Source organism: Phalaenopsis equestris, unplaced genomic scaffold, assembly GCF_001263595.1.
Source record: "Phalaenopsis equestris unplaced genomic scaffold, ASM126359v1 Scaffold000761, whole genome shotgun sequence".
Taxonomy (NCBI): Eukaryota; Viridiplantae; Streptophyta; class Magnoliopsida; order Asparagales; family Orchidaceae; genus Phalaenopsis; species Phalaenopsis equestris.
Window position 1 is genome coordinate 5268029 of NW_018165201.1, and position 14777 is coordinate 5282805.

Below are 14777 nucleotides of genomic sequence, written 5' to 3' on the forward strand. Positions count from 1 at the left end.
ATGGAGAAAAAGGATTCATGTAGCCGACCCCACGTAGTGGGATTAAGGCTTTGTTGTTGTTGTTGTATTAATATTACATCAGAAATAAAAAAAATAAATTAGTATTTAAAAATGAAAAAAATACACAATTACAACATGAAATTAGATTAGACTCGACTTAAATTGAACTAAAAAGTATTGACCGTCACTGACCGCCCAAAAAATAAAAAAAAAAAAAAAAAAAAAAAAAAAAAATCTACTATATTTTATTTTATTTATTGTGTTTAGGATCACTTTAGGTTATATATACTTTAGGTTATATATATATATATAACCTAAAGTGATCCTAAACACAATAAATAAAATAAAATAAAATAAATCAATTATTTTTAATTTATAGAAAAAGTCTAAATAAATAAAATAAAAAAACACAACGTTAGGCAAGATCGCTTTTTAATTGACGAAATACCCATGATGTCATATAATTTTTTTTTTCTAAATATATTATGAGATAGTTGTTCTGATTAGTTAGGAGTGGTGCCGGAAATATAAATGTAAACTATTTTTGTAAGAAATTTTTTTAAAAAATACAATTCATGTGTTTCAAGAGATTTTAAATTTAAGATAAAATATTATGTTCATTTATAAGCATTTAAATGATTGTAAAAAATAAAGCATTCTGCAAATATTCATTTTTTTTATGAAATAATAATTTGAGGTAGATTTGTAAATCAATAAACTCATTGGATGAACTTGCAAACCCTTCACTGCTCTACTCGGTACTATAAGTGCGGGAAGGAAACCGCGACGTCTGAGAGTCTGCCTACTGACCAATTCAAAACGACTACTCGGCGAAGTAGACTTCAAGACCTCGCCGGCGAACTTCAGCGTTAAGCGGGGACAGTGTCCCACTCAATTCGCCGGCGAAGGGTGGCGAAATGGGGGTGGAAGGAACATTAGGAATCTCCTTGAGATCATTTAGAAAGAGGAGGTAACATGGTTTGGCACCGCCCGCTTCAACCCTGTAGATAGGATGAACATGATCGCGATCGAGATCGCGCTAGTCTTTGCCCTTCTTCATTTGGTTTGTGCACAGGAAGGTAATCGGCGGCGATTGTTTCATCATCTTCTTCCTTTTTTTTGCTTGTTTTTATCGTTGGAGGCGGATTGGAGTGCTGTGAATTGTTGAATTGATACAGTGTGTAGATTTGTTTATCTTTGTTGATTGACGAGTTTGACGAGGTTTTGATTGTGGAATCGATCGGTTCGGGACGTTTGACTTGAGTGTCTTTTATGTACAGCGGATTGGATGTTGCCATCCATCTGGTCATTTTCGTAGGCCTTGCGAAATTTAAGTAATTTTGGAGTTAGAAAGGTGGTTAAGGATGGATAGTTTGTTTGATATTTTAGAATTTTAGCTGATATTAGGGTTAAATCGGTGGAAAGTAAGTTTTAAGAGGTTGTTGACCAGAACATTCTACTGGAATGCAGATTTATGTAGTGTTTTCTTATTAGCTATAATGATTGATATCCTTTATAATTTTAGTTCGGTATCATTTTTTGCCTAGATATTGTGTACATATAAAAATATGTTTGCACGAATCTCAAGATAGGTGAACGGTTCAAGAAGATGATACTTACGACCGGGCATAACTGTTGACCGCCTTGAGCTGGATGTTGGCAAGGGAGTCGTTTTGTTCCAGCAATCGGCGGAACGTGCCAGAAGATTTTCCACAAGGTGGGGATCAACACTCAGGACAATCAATATAAAACTCTTAGTCGGATTAGATATCAATTAAGTCAAGGCACACCTAACATTCGACAAACTATTATCGATCGAATCGGTTTTTCGATCTTATTATACGCTAATAGCTTTGTAATTACCAAAAAGTCTCCCTAAAAAGTTAATGATGAGAGGACTAATATGTACTTTTGTAATACTGAGATATATGCCTATAAATAGGGGATCCATATCATGAATAAAAGCTAAACTCTACTTACTGTTCTCTATTGTGCTCTCTCTCTAATCATTTCTTAGCAGAACATTCTATTTCTTGGGTGTGTTTCTGGACACTTTTGGATTTAACATATTGATAACTAAATTATTCATCGTTCATTCAAACTGTGTTATTGGTGTCAATTATGAGCCTATATTTTTAGTTAGGTATCATATTTAAGGATAAGTAACGCATCATCATCTTCATTGGCATTTATCCTCCTCCATCTCATTGGGTGCTATGTAAGGTTTCTTATGCTCTAGTTTTTCTACAGAAATTAGAGACTTTTTGTCTCTTCTTAATTATTTCATATTAAATGTATTTATTCAGCATAAATCTGTCATTAAGATCTTCTTTCTACTTACACTAAGCACTCAATTTTATTGGCTTGTATAATTGTTATAGATATGCACAACTTATAACTATGCTTGAATTTTTGTAGGTATTTATAGTTATCCATATACATCTATGGTATGGATGTTTGATCTATAGACCCTTATGTTGGAAATGAGAATTGGCCAGCTTTTGTGGATCATAGATTTTAAGAACTTGAGAGCCAGCTCAAATTTAAAAAATCTGATTATATCTAGGTTGGTTCTGTTTTTTAGTTTATCCATATTCGAATCCCTCAATGGAACCATGATTGAGAGGTGCCAACAATTTTGCTGCTCTGTATCTAAATACATTAGGAACTGGAATAAACAATAAATTGGGAAGGACTGATGGTAGCATAGATCGTTGAACTGATCGGAATAAATTATGCTAGTTGTAGTTTATCATTATAGCTACATCACTTGCTAATAATGATAATGATAAAGGCATTTTGCATCATTTCATTGGCTGACCAAACATTCTCTTATTAATTGAATAGTTGAAAAACATGATTGACTTTTTTGTTTGTCAACCTTTTCACGGGCTTCAGGATAGATAGTTAATGTAGAAGTACCTAAAGTTTATATTTTATTGTTGTGTCTTCTGGCTTTCAGAGATTAACATGAAACTGGTGTTATTCATTGGTAATTCATGTCACAATAGTTTTTGTTGATTTATTTAAAAACTTGTTTAATGCTACTAAACTGTTAAGGTAATATGTGTTCGATTCTGTTTCAATGCAAACTTGGTGAAACTCAATCCTTTTCTCTTTCATTTTATTTCCTCACTCGGCAATCATGTGTAGCTTGAAACCTGCATCCTAAAGTTGGTTTCATATGAAATTTTTGTATTTCTATGGTATTTTGGTTGATTAAACTGTGATTGGGTGTGCAGGTTTTATTAGCATTCAGTGTTGTGCACCATCAAATTTTACTGATCAAGGAACTAACTTAAAATGGACATCGGATGACCATATATTTAATGGTGCTGGGAGATGCGAGAACTTTTCTGCTTCTGGAACTTCTGGCCATAAAATTGCCCGTATCTTTAATGAGAGTTATTCTAAAAGGTTCTGCTATTATCTTCCTGTAATTAAAAGCCAGAAATACCTAGTGAGGGCTACATTTATGAATGGCAAGTTGCCCCAATTTTTAACGGGAAACACCTTTAACTTTTCAATTGGATCCACATCAATCTCTCAAATTAATTCATCGTTAGAATATTTGGAGGTAGAAGGTATCTATGCGGCCACTGATTACCACACAAGCTTCTGCCTTCGAAGTGAGGATGGTAATGCTTATATATCGAAGTTAGAGTTGAGGCCATTAAACGATGCTTTTTACCTTCAAGGCTATTCGTCTATGATTCTGAAGTTGGTTACTCGTATCGATCTTGGAAATAAGAATCTCGATTACCGGTACAATTTATTTTTGGAAGATTTACATATGTAGACACAATCCTTATGTATTTACATATCTACACCTAAACCTTCGTATTTACATATCTAGCACTTTGGTGTTTCAAACTTATGCATGAAAATATTGCTATTTTTTATGTGATATTGAAGCTTTGAGCATTATGTGTGTACATATTAAAGTTTAGATTTGAGATATGTATATGCATAAGAATTGTGTGCTATGTATGTAAATGCCCCCTTTCTTTTTTGGCTCAATCCTTAGTGAAGACGGCCTTTGTGAACTTTTTCATGCAATGTTACCATAAATACAGGCAATGAAAAAAATCATTTTTTTTTCTTCTGGTGATTAGGTTTCCCAAGGATCTTGCAGACCGCATTTGGCATGTTGATTATGAGGAAGCAGGTTTTATTAGAGGCAAGATACTGGAATCACCTAATACAACTGTGCGTGGATCTAATGTTTCTGTTCCACTAGAAGTTCTCCAGACGGCTATCACGGATAATGAACGGTTGATATTTAATCTGAAGAGTCTTGTGACAGACCATGATGACTTACTTATTGTTCTTCATTTCCTCGAGCTTGATGTCAATGTGCAAACTAGGCAAAGGGTCTTTGATATATATGTTAATGGTTATAAAAAGCAAGCCAACTTCGATATATTGGATAATGAGAATTTTTCTAACTACAGAGTAGTCACCCTTCGGGTGAAATCAAATGGTTTTCTCAATATCTCTTTAGTCAAAGTTCAGGTCAATGGTAAATATGGGCCGATTTGCAGTGCTTATGAGATCTATCAGGTGCTCCGAAGAAACACTGAAACGATTCAAAGAGATGGTATAATATACTTTCCCAGCCTTCTAAATCTATTATACCTGAGTTTTATTGCCATGATTATGCATAAATTAATGATCAACTCTATTCATAATTTGATGCCGGTCTGCAAGCATATATTTCAACTAACAATAATTATTTTGTGTTCATTTGCATATATTTTCAATTTATAAAAATGCACTTAAAAAATAATGGAATTTATGTTTCACGAGGATGCCTACTTGCTTTCTACTGTTTTATGTGCTCTGCCTCAGAGAACTTTACTCATATGTGGACCCCCTTAAGTAAGTTGAAGCTGAACATTTAAACATCATGGAGTGCAACAGTTAAGAGTTTTGATAGAAACTCCAAATTTAAGCCTTCTCATATGCAAGCACTCTCAGGATGGGTGATTTCCTAGGAAGTTACACTTAGGGGATAAAATCAAGGGGCCATTTGGCTGAAGGGACAAAACCATGGGGCCATTTGGCTGAAGCAGATAGTAGCTCGATGTGTGAGAGTTTGGATTTGACTTCATATATATACTTAAAATTCTCCCAGTATCTTGTCAACCCTACTGCATTCCTCCCATGGGCATTTTTTATGGCTTCTTCTCATTACATAAAGGAATACCCTGGAAGAAGAGAATTTGTAGATAAATGTAAAAATGGAGAAGGTTCTGGGAATGAGCTTAGCTAGGACTAAAGTGAATTCTTATAAACTTAGGATAAGGATTGATCGAAAGCTGACTTTGCCCCATATTTGAAGTAGTATTAAATCAAGTGGTTTTAATCCTTAAAGCATGGTATTGACCAAAAAGCCAGTATAATAAACTTGGAGTGCAATTTCAACCTTAAGAATTTTCTACCCAAAATAGACAAGGAAAGAATTAGTTTGGGCTTTTAAACTTGAGCAGTGATTAGTGCATCCTACAAAGCATTTTTTTTTTCAACCTAAGAAATAATCTCTCTCTTAATCCTTTTTATCTTGGAAAATGACCTTTGGTTTCTTTCATATTAAGTGGTTAATGTGATTTCTAAAAATTCTCCAGTGGTTGCTGTCATGAAACTCAAGCATGAGCTGATGGTGGAAAATTCTAAACATGAGGTCTTCAGGAGTTGGCAAGGCGACCCATGTAGTCCTGCTTCCTGGCTTGGCATGGCCTGTGAAGAGAAGAATGGTTCTTCTGCCATTACAAAGATGTAAGTTTGTCTTGACGATGAGAAAACAATGAGAAACTAGCAGGCTAGTCTTTTCTCTAACAATAACAGACTTGTTGAATTCAATTGGTATCTGTGGTGCCTTCCTGGTCTACAGGGCCTCACCATGCTTCCATGCCCTTTTATTATTATTTACATATTATTTAATATTATTTTTTTGTTATCTCACCTTACCATTTTCTTATAATTAGTTTTTTCTGTGAAAGATTTTTATAATTTCGACACTTTTCATTTTTGTTATCTCGTACATAGCTAAATGCTAAAGGGCACAACTTTTACATAATTTACTCAGAAATCTTTCATCAATGAACCTCCAAGGAGAAGTTCCTGCAGTAATTGGAGATCTTATAGAACTTACCGAATTGTATGTTTTAATTTTATGCACAATTATTTATTTATTCTTTATGAAATTTATGCCATCAACTTAAGGTTCTCCTTCACTTTTTATGTGCAGGGATCTGCGGTATAATAATTTTTCTGGGTCTATTCCGGATTCCTTGGCTTCTCTTCCTAATTTGTCAAAACTGTATGCTAGTAACTTTTATCTTATCAGACGTTACAACTTGATTTACTACCCTTTTGCTTTTTTTTTTTCATTCCTTCCAAATATCTCTCATCAAATTTGATAGATTTCTTAATAAATGACATTTTATAATGACCATTGTCAAGAAATTTTAATTGTATTTTTCAATTTTAACATGTACTTGTGCTCTTTTTCTAGATCCATTGAATGCAACCCACAGCTAAGCAGCCAGATTCCATCCAGCTTGTCAAGTAGAAAAAATGTTACTCTCTTGTAAGCTACCGAGGAGTTTTCTTATCTTTAAGCATTGGTGGGAAACCATCTGTACCTTTTATTTATCATTATTTTTTATTTTTTGCTTGCAGCTCTGGGTGTATTGCTTCAACTCCTCAAAAAAGTAATATTCATGTCATGGGCACTGTCGCTGGTGCATCTTTTGCAGCAACACTGGGAATTATTTTTAGCTGCTTTTACAAGCGTCCTCGTCGAACCTTGAAAAGGGGTTACCCAGTTACTAAGAGTATGGCTTCTATATTCTTTAAAAGCTTACTTTGCCCCGTAGTTGGAGATTGTTTATTGTTGGAACAAAAAAGTTATTTGGACAGTATCTTTCTTATTTTTTCATCATTATTTGCTTTAATTTATCTTTCTCAGAGAACACATAATTGCTACATGGAGATGTGCATTTATTAACCAAGTGATATTTAGATCTAGGAACCCTGTTTACTATTTTTCTTTAGGGGCATTTGCATTCATGGAGATGTGCATTTATTAAACATTATGTTTGTGCTTTTTTTCTGATAAAAAAATGTATGTTCATTAGATTGAGTTTTGACTCAAATATGCAGCTTTGGGGTTCGCAGACCCCAGCATCCAATACACTCTCAATAAACCTGGATCTGAAGTGAAGACTTTCTCTCTTGAGTACATTAAAAAAGCAACCTGTGGTTACCAAACTTTAATAGGTGAAGGTGGGTTTGGGACAGTTTATCGTGGTACACTTTCACTTGGTCAAGAAGTTGCGGTGAAGGTGCGGTCAACCACATCAGTGCAGGGGACACGTGAGTTTGATAATGAGGTAAAAAATTTAAGATTTCATTTTGCTCATTGAGCCTAGTTTTTGAATGGTATTTCAGTTTGTAGTTTTAGCATGAAAGTTTGTTTATTCATTAATTGAATGGTCTTGCTTGAGCGTTTATGAATCAAGCTAGTTGTAAATGCATTATTATTTTTATTATTATTATTTTACTTTTTAGTTTCAGTTTATTTTCTGTGTACGGCTTATTATTTTGTTTATAGCCTATATTTTCCTAGAAACCGGGAGTTTGATTCCATGTTTGTAACGGCATGCTTTCATCATTTTTTCAAACCTCAAGAGGACCTTGTATTGTACTATGATCGGGACAATTTATCATCTTCTTATTTGGTAAAGCAGAAATAATCAGAATGATACTTTTCATTATCTTTGCACATAGATTATCTACGTTAGAGATATCACATAAGTTTAGCTTAGTTCGATGCTACTGCCACTTTAATTTATTTCACCCTCTTTTTTTTTTCCACGACAGTCATTGTGACTTGTTCTTGAAATTAAATATAAAATTTAGTTTTTTTCTAACAAATAACCTTTTTTTTTTCTAGGTAAACTTCCTTTCGAAACTTTGGCATGAGAACTTGGTTCCACTCCTCGGTTACTGCTGTGAAAGTGATCAGCAAATTCTAGTATACCCTTTCATGTCCAACGGTTCTTTACAAGAACGGCTATATGGTATTCAGCTTTGTATCAAATAGGTTTCGGTTAATCATTCATTTTCTTCTGTCTATTAATTTTAATGAATCCTCAGGGGAGGCATCAAAAAGAAAAGTTCTAGACTGGCCAACACGACTTTCTATTGCGCTCGGTGCTGCTAGAGGCAAGAAAAGTTCTATTCTCTTATTTCCAGAATAATTTCCTCATTTTATTATTAGTTTCTTAAAGACAGTATGAACAATTCAGTGCTTCTCGTAACATCCACTAGTCATTCAAAGGAATGGACTAATTAGATCCTTTTTTTGCATGAGGATTCATTGAAGCGATGTTTGCTGATCACAATTATCTTAGCTTTCAAACAAGTTGAAATTGTGAACTTAAAAAAAATCTTGAAATAAATAAGGTAATTACTAATTTTCATTTCTTCTTTTTCTCTTAGTTGTTCAGTTTTCATTAGCAGCGATTTAGCATGTTTTGAAGAGGCTTTTAGCATATGCTTTATGCAATTTATGCTATTTATACTGGATTCTCTAGGGAAAGTGTGCAACCATTTTAATGATACCTATATCATAAATGAAAGTTCTGAGCAAACTATTTCAGCTATATAAGGGATTGTAGGTGTTGAATATTCTTCTTATATGCTTCCTAGTTTTTCATTACATGGGGCACCAAAGTTCTTATTGAGCTTGGCATTTACTGATTAAATTGTATATAAATGGCAACTCATCAGTTGGGTTCTAATTTTTGTAATTTGTAATTATGTAAAATGATGGTGATGATGATGATGACAAAAAATAAAAGGGAAATTCACATACCTAGCACACAATTCTTATGTATTTACATATCTCACACCTAAACTTTCATATTTGCATACATAGCACTTTGGTGCAACTCAATGACAAGATCATATTTATCCTCTTTGGTATGTTTTATTCAGGTTTACAATATTTGCATACCTTTCCTGGACGATGCATAATTCATCGTGATGTGAAGTCCAGCAATATTCTTCTGGATCATAGTATGTGTGGTAAGGTGGCGGACTTTGGTTTTTCTAAATATGCACCACAAGAGGGGGATAGTGGCGCTTCTTTGGAAGTCAGAGGAACAGCCGGTTACCTTGATCCTGAGTAAGTTTAGGTATTCATATTTGTGCTGTTAATATGCTTAGATTCATCTTTGTTACATGTGTTGTTTTTTCTTGTTGTATTATTTGCTTATTGAGCAGCAGGGTTTCAGTTCTTTTATATTTCTTTGTAGGGGCATTTACATTTATACTAACAATTCCAATGTTTTTACATATCTAACACCTATATTTTTCACATTTATACCACTCAAATATTTCACATCTCATAACTCATAAAAAATACCATTATTTTATTCAATGTAAACTACACTTTTCATGCATAGGCGAGGTTGTATATGTAAAACATGTAAATACATAGAAATTAAGTGGTATTTATGTAAATCTTCCTTCTTTGCATTTCTCTTGCTTGAAGGCTGTTGTGCAGGCGTACTTCTGGGATAGATGAGTTTTTCCACTGTATGGTTGGTCTCCTTGAAATTCGCCTTGTTTTTTCCTTTGTTTTTGCTCCACTCTCTAAATAGAAATTGATGGAAAAATGGATTAAAAAAACTAAATCACAACAGGTAGGCTAAAACTACGGATGATGTTGAAAATTTGTGCATGTTTTTCTAAATGCATGTTTTTTTTTATAAATGCTTATTATTTATATGTTGTTTTTTAATTCAAATCTCCATCAATAACCTGTTGTATGAAACAAGCAAGGCCAATTTATGCAGAGGGCAGTTTTGGATTAAGATTTTTTTAATTAAACTAGAAGGATGCATTTGATTAAGCTCGCAAAAATAGAATTTAGGATGCATTTCATGAAGTTCACAAAATAGAATTTAGGATTTTCTGTAGCAGTATTTCAGATTCATGAAGTTCATAAAATAGAGTATGGAATTATCTTGGTTTTTAGGTGTTTTTTGGTCATGCTATAATTGAGCCGTGGAGGTGTTGGTGGGGCATGTGGTTTGTGGCTGATTTGGAAATTTTCAAAAAGTTTGGACTTGTGGCTAAATTAAACGACACAGAACTGTGTCGGACTTGACACTTGGTTTATCTGTTTTGATTGTTTTAGGATTTAAATTAAATTGATGATTAATTTAAACCTTAATTAGGATTAATCTTGTATCAATCTTATCCACTAACTTTTTTTTACTTCGATTATTTCTTCCGTTATCTATTTCTTCTGTAGAATTTGTTATTGGATAGTTTGGCACTCTTTATTTTGGTTAAAAATTGATGTCTGATTTGCTCTATGATTTAATCTGTTTCTGAATTCTTGTTAAAATTCTTCAGATATTTATGTGCACTCCGAAAATTCATGGCCGCTCCCCAGGAACACATTTTGTTTTGTTGAGAGCTTTGAAGGGTTGAATTTTCAGAAGCAGATTTAATTGTAGATAAGTCACTATTAAAAAATTTTGTCCTTATTTAGTGAGGACTTTTTTTTATTTGGGGTTCGAGGTTTCCCATAGGTACAAGCCCTTGTAGTCAATATACCCCTTTTGATAGCTGGAGAACACTTTTGATTAAGACTGGTCATTAAAAATCAAGTATTTAACATACAATAATAAGAGGCTTAGGATTTAGTTGCAAATTTGATCACTTGGAGCTTAAAGTAGATAGTGGGAGAATGAAGAGAAAACATGATCAAAATCTCATGGTTCCGTCATCACTATTTTGTAGTGCTATTTGACAGCATAACCATACGGATAGAAGACTCGGGCCACGTCCTTTTGACATACAATTAATTTGATTGTGAATATATTTGTACATTTGATATGACATTTGCTCTTTCTGAACTGAAGTCAATTAGAAGTTTTTCATTCTCGACAAAATGTTACGGAGGGTGGATGAAATTTACTTTTAGCTTTTAGTGATTGAATTTTAAATTGAGTTTTGGTTGATTATTTTAAAAATCTCGATTTAAGAGATTGACCTCTCCGGTTGAAATCTTCAATCAACATGACCATTATTAGGAATTTAAACATTTAAAATATTTATATTAAATGAGAAAGTTAATTTAATCTTTTTTAGGGTATAAGTCCTGTCGACCCCTGTCCTTACAAGGAGAATGATCACACTGAAAGATTGGACTTGTAAATTTTTATTTTTAGGATTTGGAAATTTATTAAGGATTACTAGACTCGTCAACTCTATTATTTATGAGGAGGCTCAGATTTGTTGAATAGGAATTACAATTCTGTCTTGTAAACGAGGTGACCCAATTAGCTTGCGCATCATTCTCAAACTTAATATTTGATTATTCAATGTACTGGTTGGAGCACATGAAAACGTTTAAATTTATATGTAAATTTATGTTCTTGAGCTATTTTAGTTGTAACATTTAATATCTTAAGACATTTTACATGATTTATAGCATGTATTAAATCAAATAACTTCAAAGGGTGCATCTTGAAGGGATTTCACAAATATTATTTACAGTTAAAAATCATCTCTAAACCCTTTCAATTCAATTATATGTTGAAAACAAAAAGAATTGCCTTGCTAGTGAGAAAGACCGCAAACTTTTCAATAATTATAGTATCTTCTAATAAAAGAAATTTGCATTTGCATAGATACCACACAAATCCTATTTATTTACATATCTAACACAAAAAGTATGATTTTTATATTTATAATTATAAAATTTTTCAAGTAGCTGTCAAATTTAGCTGTTAAACCATAAAAACCCTTCACATGAACTACGTTCACCCCTAACTTAAAGCGACAAAAAAAATACAATACTAAACACTTAATGGATTCATAGATACAATAACTGAACATTGCAAGCCTTAACAACTAAATTTGACACCTACTTGGAAACAATCAGACAAGAACAACCCCACTGAGGATTCACATTCAAAATACAGCAACACAATAAGAACTTAATGTATTAATTATCTTCTTTCGTTCTGTCACCCGCACCGTTGAATATCCCGTTCAGCACTTGCGACACCCGCTCCCAGAAGATTTTGAATACACCGGCGTCTCCCTCGTTACGAGCGTTACTGCCACTGCCGGACTGTCTAGAGGGCAGTCGGTAGCGAATGCCAATGATTCTCACAAATTTTCCCATGCTAATCTTTGATTGCGCTCAACCATTTCTTCTGATTTATACTGGTCATTATTGAAGCTAAAATGAAACAGAACTCAAAATAGATTTCATTTGTTGTCTTATAGAGAAAGAATCGATTTTAATCACATGACCAATTAATGCGCTAATGTACGTGGGCCTGCTGATATATACATTCCCTCCCGAACAGGACATCTGATTGTGTTGACAACCCGGCCCAAATTGCCACGTGGCAACGTGGCCCTACTGTTACTGGACACACTGATGCAATAATTTCTCCTGGAACAGATCGCAGAAGAGTGGAGAATTTGGAATCCTTGCATTTTTTAAAGGAAAAGAAAGAGTTTCTGTGTGCGAAGAGAAGGGGAATTCACATCGTCGCTTTGATTCGAACAACAAAAACAGGTGTGTGTGTGTGTGCGGATTGAAAAAGATGAACGAACAAGGCTTAGCTGCCTTCGAACTGGGAGGAATACAAGCGAGAAGGCTACGGTGCGACAGGGAAGAGGCGCAGCAGAACTTAGGCAGGCTTTCTCCATCTTCCTCCATGGTTTCGGATAGGAACGGTGCGGAAGGAGAAGAGCGATGGGAGTTTCGGGCCGCCGTTGCCTTTCCCGGCCAGCCTGAGTGATTCCATCGTTGCTTCCCTGCTATGAGTAGGGCAGGCGAGGAGTTATCGGCAGGAGATAGGTAGGTTTCGGTTCTTTGTGTGTTGCAATCCCATTACTACTTTCCCGACTAACTCCCGGCGCGAGTGTATCGTGAGATGATGAGAGCAGAGGGGTTTCCTGCGCTGCAAACAGAAGACTTCTCGAACAGAGGGGAAGTTTCTTCTCTCGCCTGCGTTTTTTTTTCAAGAATTTAAGATTACTTTATTATCAATTAAGCTTCTTGAATTTAATTTTTTTGTTATCATTTGAGGAAAATAAGTTTTTGTTTGTGTGATAACTTATAATCTGTGAATTCTCAATTCTCTTTTGCATGAAAGCACATTATGCGTAATATTATTTACATTTAAAAATCATAACTACGAGGCATCTTGCATCATGCGCCTTATGAATGATGGAAGAGCGGAATGTTGGAAGATGATGATTCATAATGCTTACCTCAAGTAGTTGAGATTGGGCTAACAATGATTCATGGAATTTGCATTCTTTCAGCTGTGCCACAAATTTGAAAAACTCAGATATACGAGCTTCCAAGTGGGAGGTGTTGAATATTTTTTCTTCTTTGGACAATCGTCTAAATTCTTAAATAAGTTTTATCGCTATGCCTGTTGGACTATGGCATAACTTTTAAGTTGAGATTTCAATTTTCTGGCGCACATATTTTTGTATTTTATAGAACATGTTTTTAAATAAACATCAAAAGAAAAACTGAAGGATTTGCTTTCTTCATCTCCAGATATTATTCGACCCAACAACTATCAACAAAAAGTGATGTGTTTAGCTTTGGAGTGGTTCTTCTAGAAATTGTCACCGGGAGAGAGCCGCTAAATTTACAAAGGCCCCGCAGCGAATGGAGCTTAGTTGAATGGGTATGATTAAGAACTTTTTTTTCTCTCACCATGATGCACATAGTTAGCTGTATCTGCTCATTAGCTTTTCTAGTAGTAAACTCTACTTATTTTACCTAAACTTTATTTTTTACATTTATACCACCTAAAAATTTCTTTATTATATCAAGCATGCTATCATTTTAACTCTTATAAAGTGAACTACATCGTTGTCCACGCATATATAACTTTATAAGCTGGCATGTGTGTAAAAATTGATTTAGATGTGTAAATACATTGAAATTAAATGGCATGTATCTATATCTTCCAATGTAGAGAGAGAGAGAGAGAGAGAGAGAGAGAGAGAGAGAGAGAGCGATTTCATCTGGACATGTGTATTATGAGTAATATACAACAAATCCTATAGGATAAGTTCAGATCAGATGGTTTGGTCGCGTTTATTATTTTCTAGCAATCCTAAGTTCTAATCATGGAAACAGCTTCTCTGAAAACACTGAAATAAGTTTTTCTTCATCAACTACGCTTCATATCTCGCTCTTACACTAAACAAGCTCTTTTTATACTTTATAATTGCCGTCTTATTGTTCATTTCGCACAAGCTAATTACTTCTACATATCTTTATGCATACAAATGTAGGCTAAGCCATACATTAGGGAACAAAGGATTGATGAGATTGTGGACCCAAAGATTAAGGGTAGCTATCATGCAGAGGCAATGTGGCGCATCGTCGAGGCCGCATTGGCATGCATCGAACCTTTCTCTGCTTACCGACCTAACATAGTTGACATTGTTCGTGAACTCGAGGATGCCCTCATCATCGAGAATAATGCGTCGGAGTACATGAGATCCATTGAAAGCTTTGGCGGCTCTAACCGTTTCCAATATTCGATCGACCGGAAGATACCTGCATTAGCTATAGCTTCCTCAGAGCCGTCTGCATTTTGCCAGATTATTGCTCCCCAGCCCAGATGAGTTTATATTGAATTCAAAACAAATTGTAATGATATTATAATTATTAGATTTCTTTGAGATGAATTTGAGATATA

The 14777-nt window shown here is 34.4% G+C and overlaps 1 protein-coding gene across 3 annotated transcripts; it reads left to right on the forward strand.

Annotated features, from left to right (window-relative positions):
• The first annotated feature begins 806 nt into the window (after positions 1–806).
• On the forward strand, positions 807–14777 carry LOC110030915 (nodulation receptor kinase-like). Of its 3 annotated transcripts, none has more exons than XM_020733902.1 (14): positions 807–1079; positions 3243–3765; positions 4116–4600; positions 5628–5778; positions 6089–6160; positions 6251–6322; positions 6518–6592; positions 6685–6839; positions 7168–7397; positions 7961–8087; positions 8164–8232; positions 9007–9196; positions 13619–13751; positions 14368–14777. In XM_020733902.1, the coding sequence occupies exons 1-14, from the start codon at positions 1013–1015 to the stop codon at positions 14701–14703; spliced, it is 2685 nt and encodes an 894-aa protein (XP_020589561.1). In that variant the 5' UTR covers positions 807–1012; the 3' UTR covers positions 14704–14777. The 3 variants fall into 3 exon arrangements, with proteins under 3 accessions (XP_020589561.1, XP_020589562.1, XP_020589563.1); XM_020733903.1 differs by having other exon boundaries at positions 3243–3417; positions 14368–14776; XM_020733904.1 differs by lacking the exon at positions 14368–14777 and having other exon boundaries at positions 9007–9206; positions 13619–13695.

Coding starts and splice junctions, on each gene's coding strand:
- LOC110030915 (XM_020733902.1), top strand. CDS start 1,013: ATGAACATGATCGCGATCGAGATCGCGCTAGTCTTTGCCCTTCTTCAT. Junction 6,323..6,517: donor CTTCCTAATTTGTCAAAACT/GTATGCTAGTAA, acceptor CTCTTTTTCTAG/ATCCATTGAATGCAACCCAC. Junction 8,088..8,163: donor TTTACAAGAACGGCTATATG/GTATTCAGCTTT, acceptor ATGAATCCTCAG/GGGAGGCATCAAAAAGAAAA.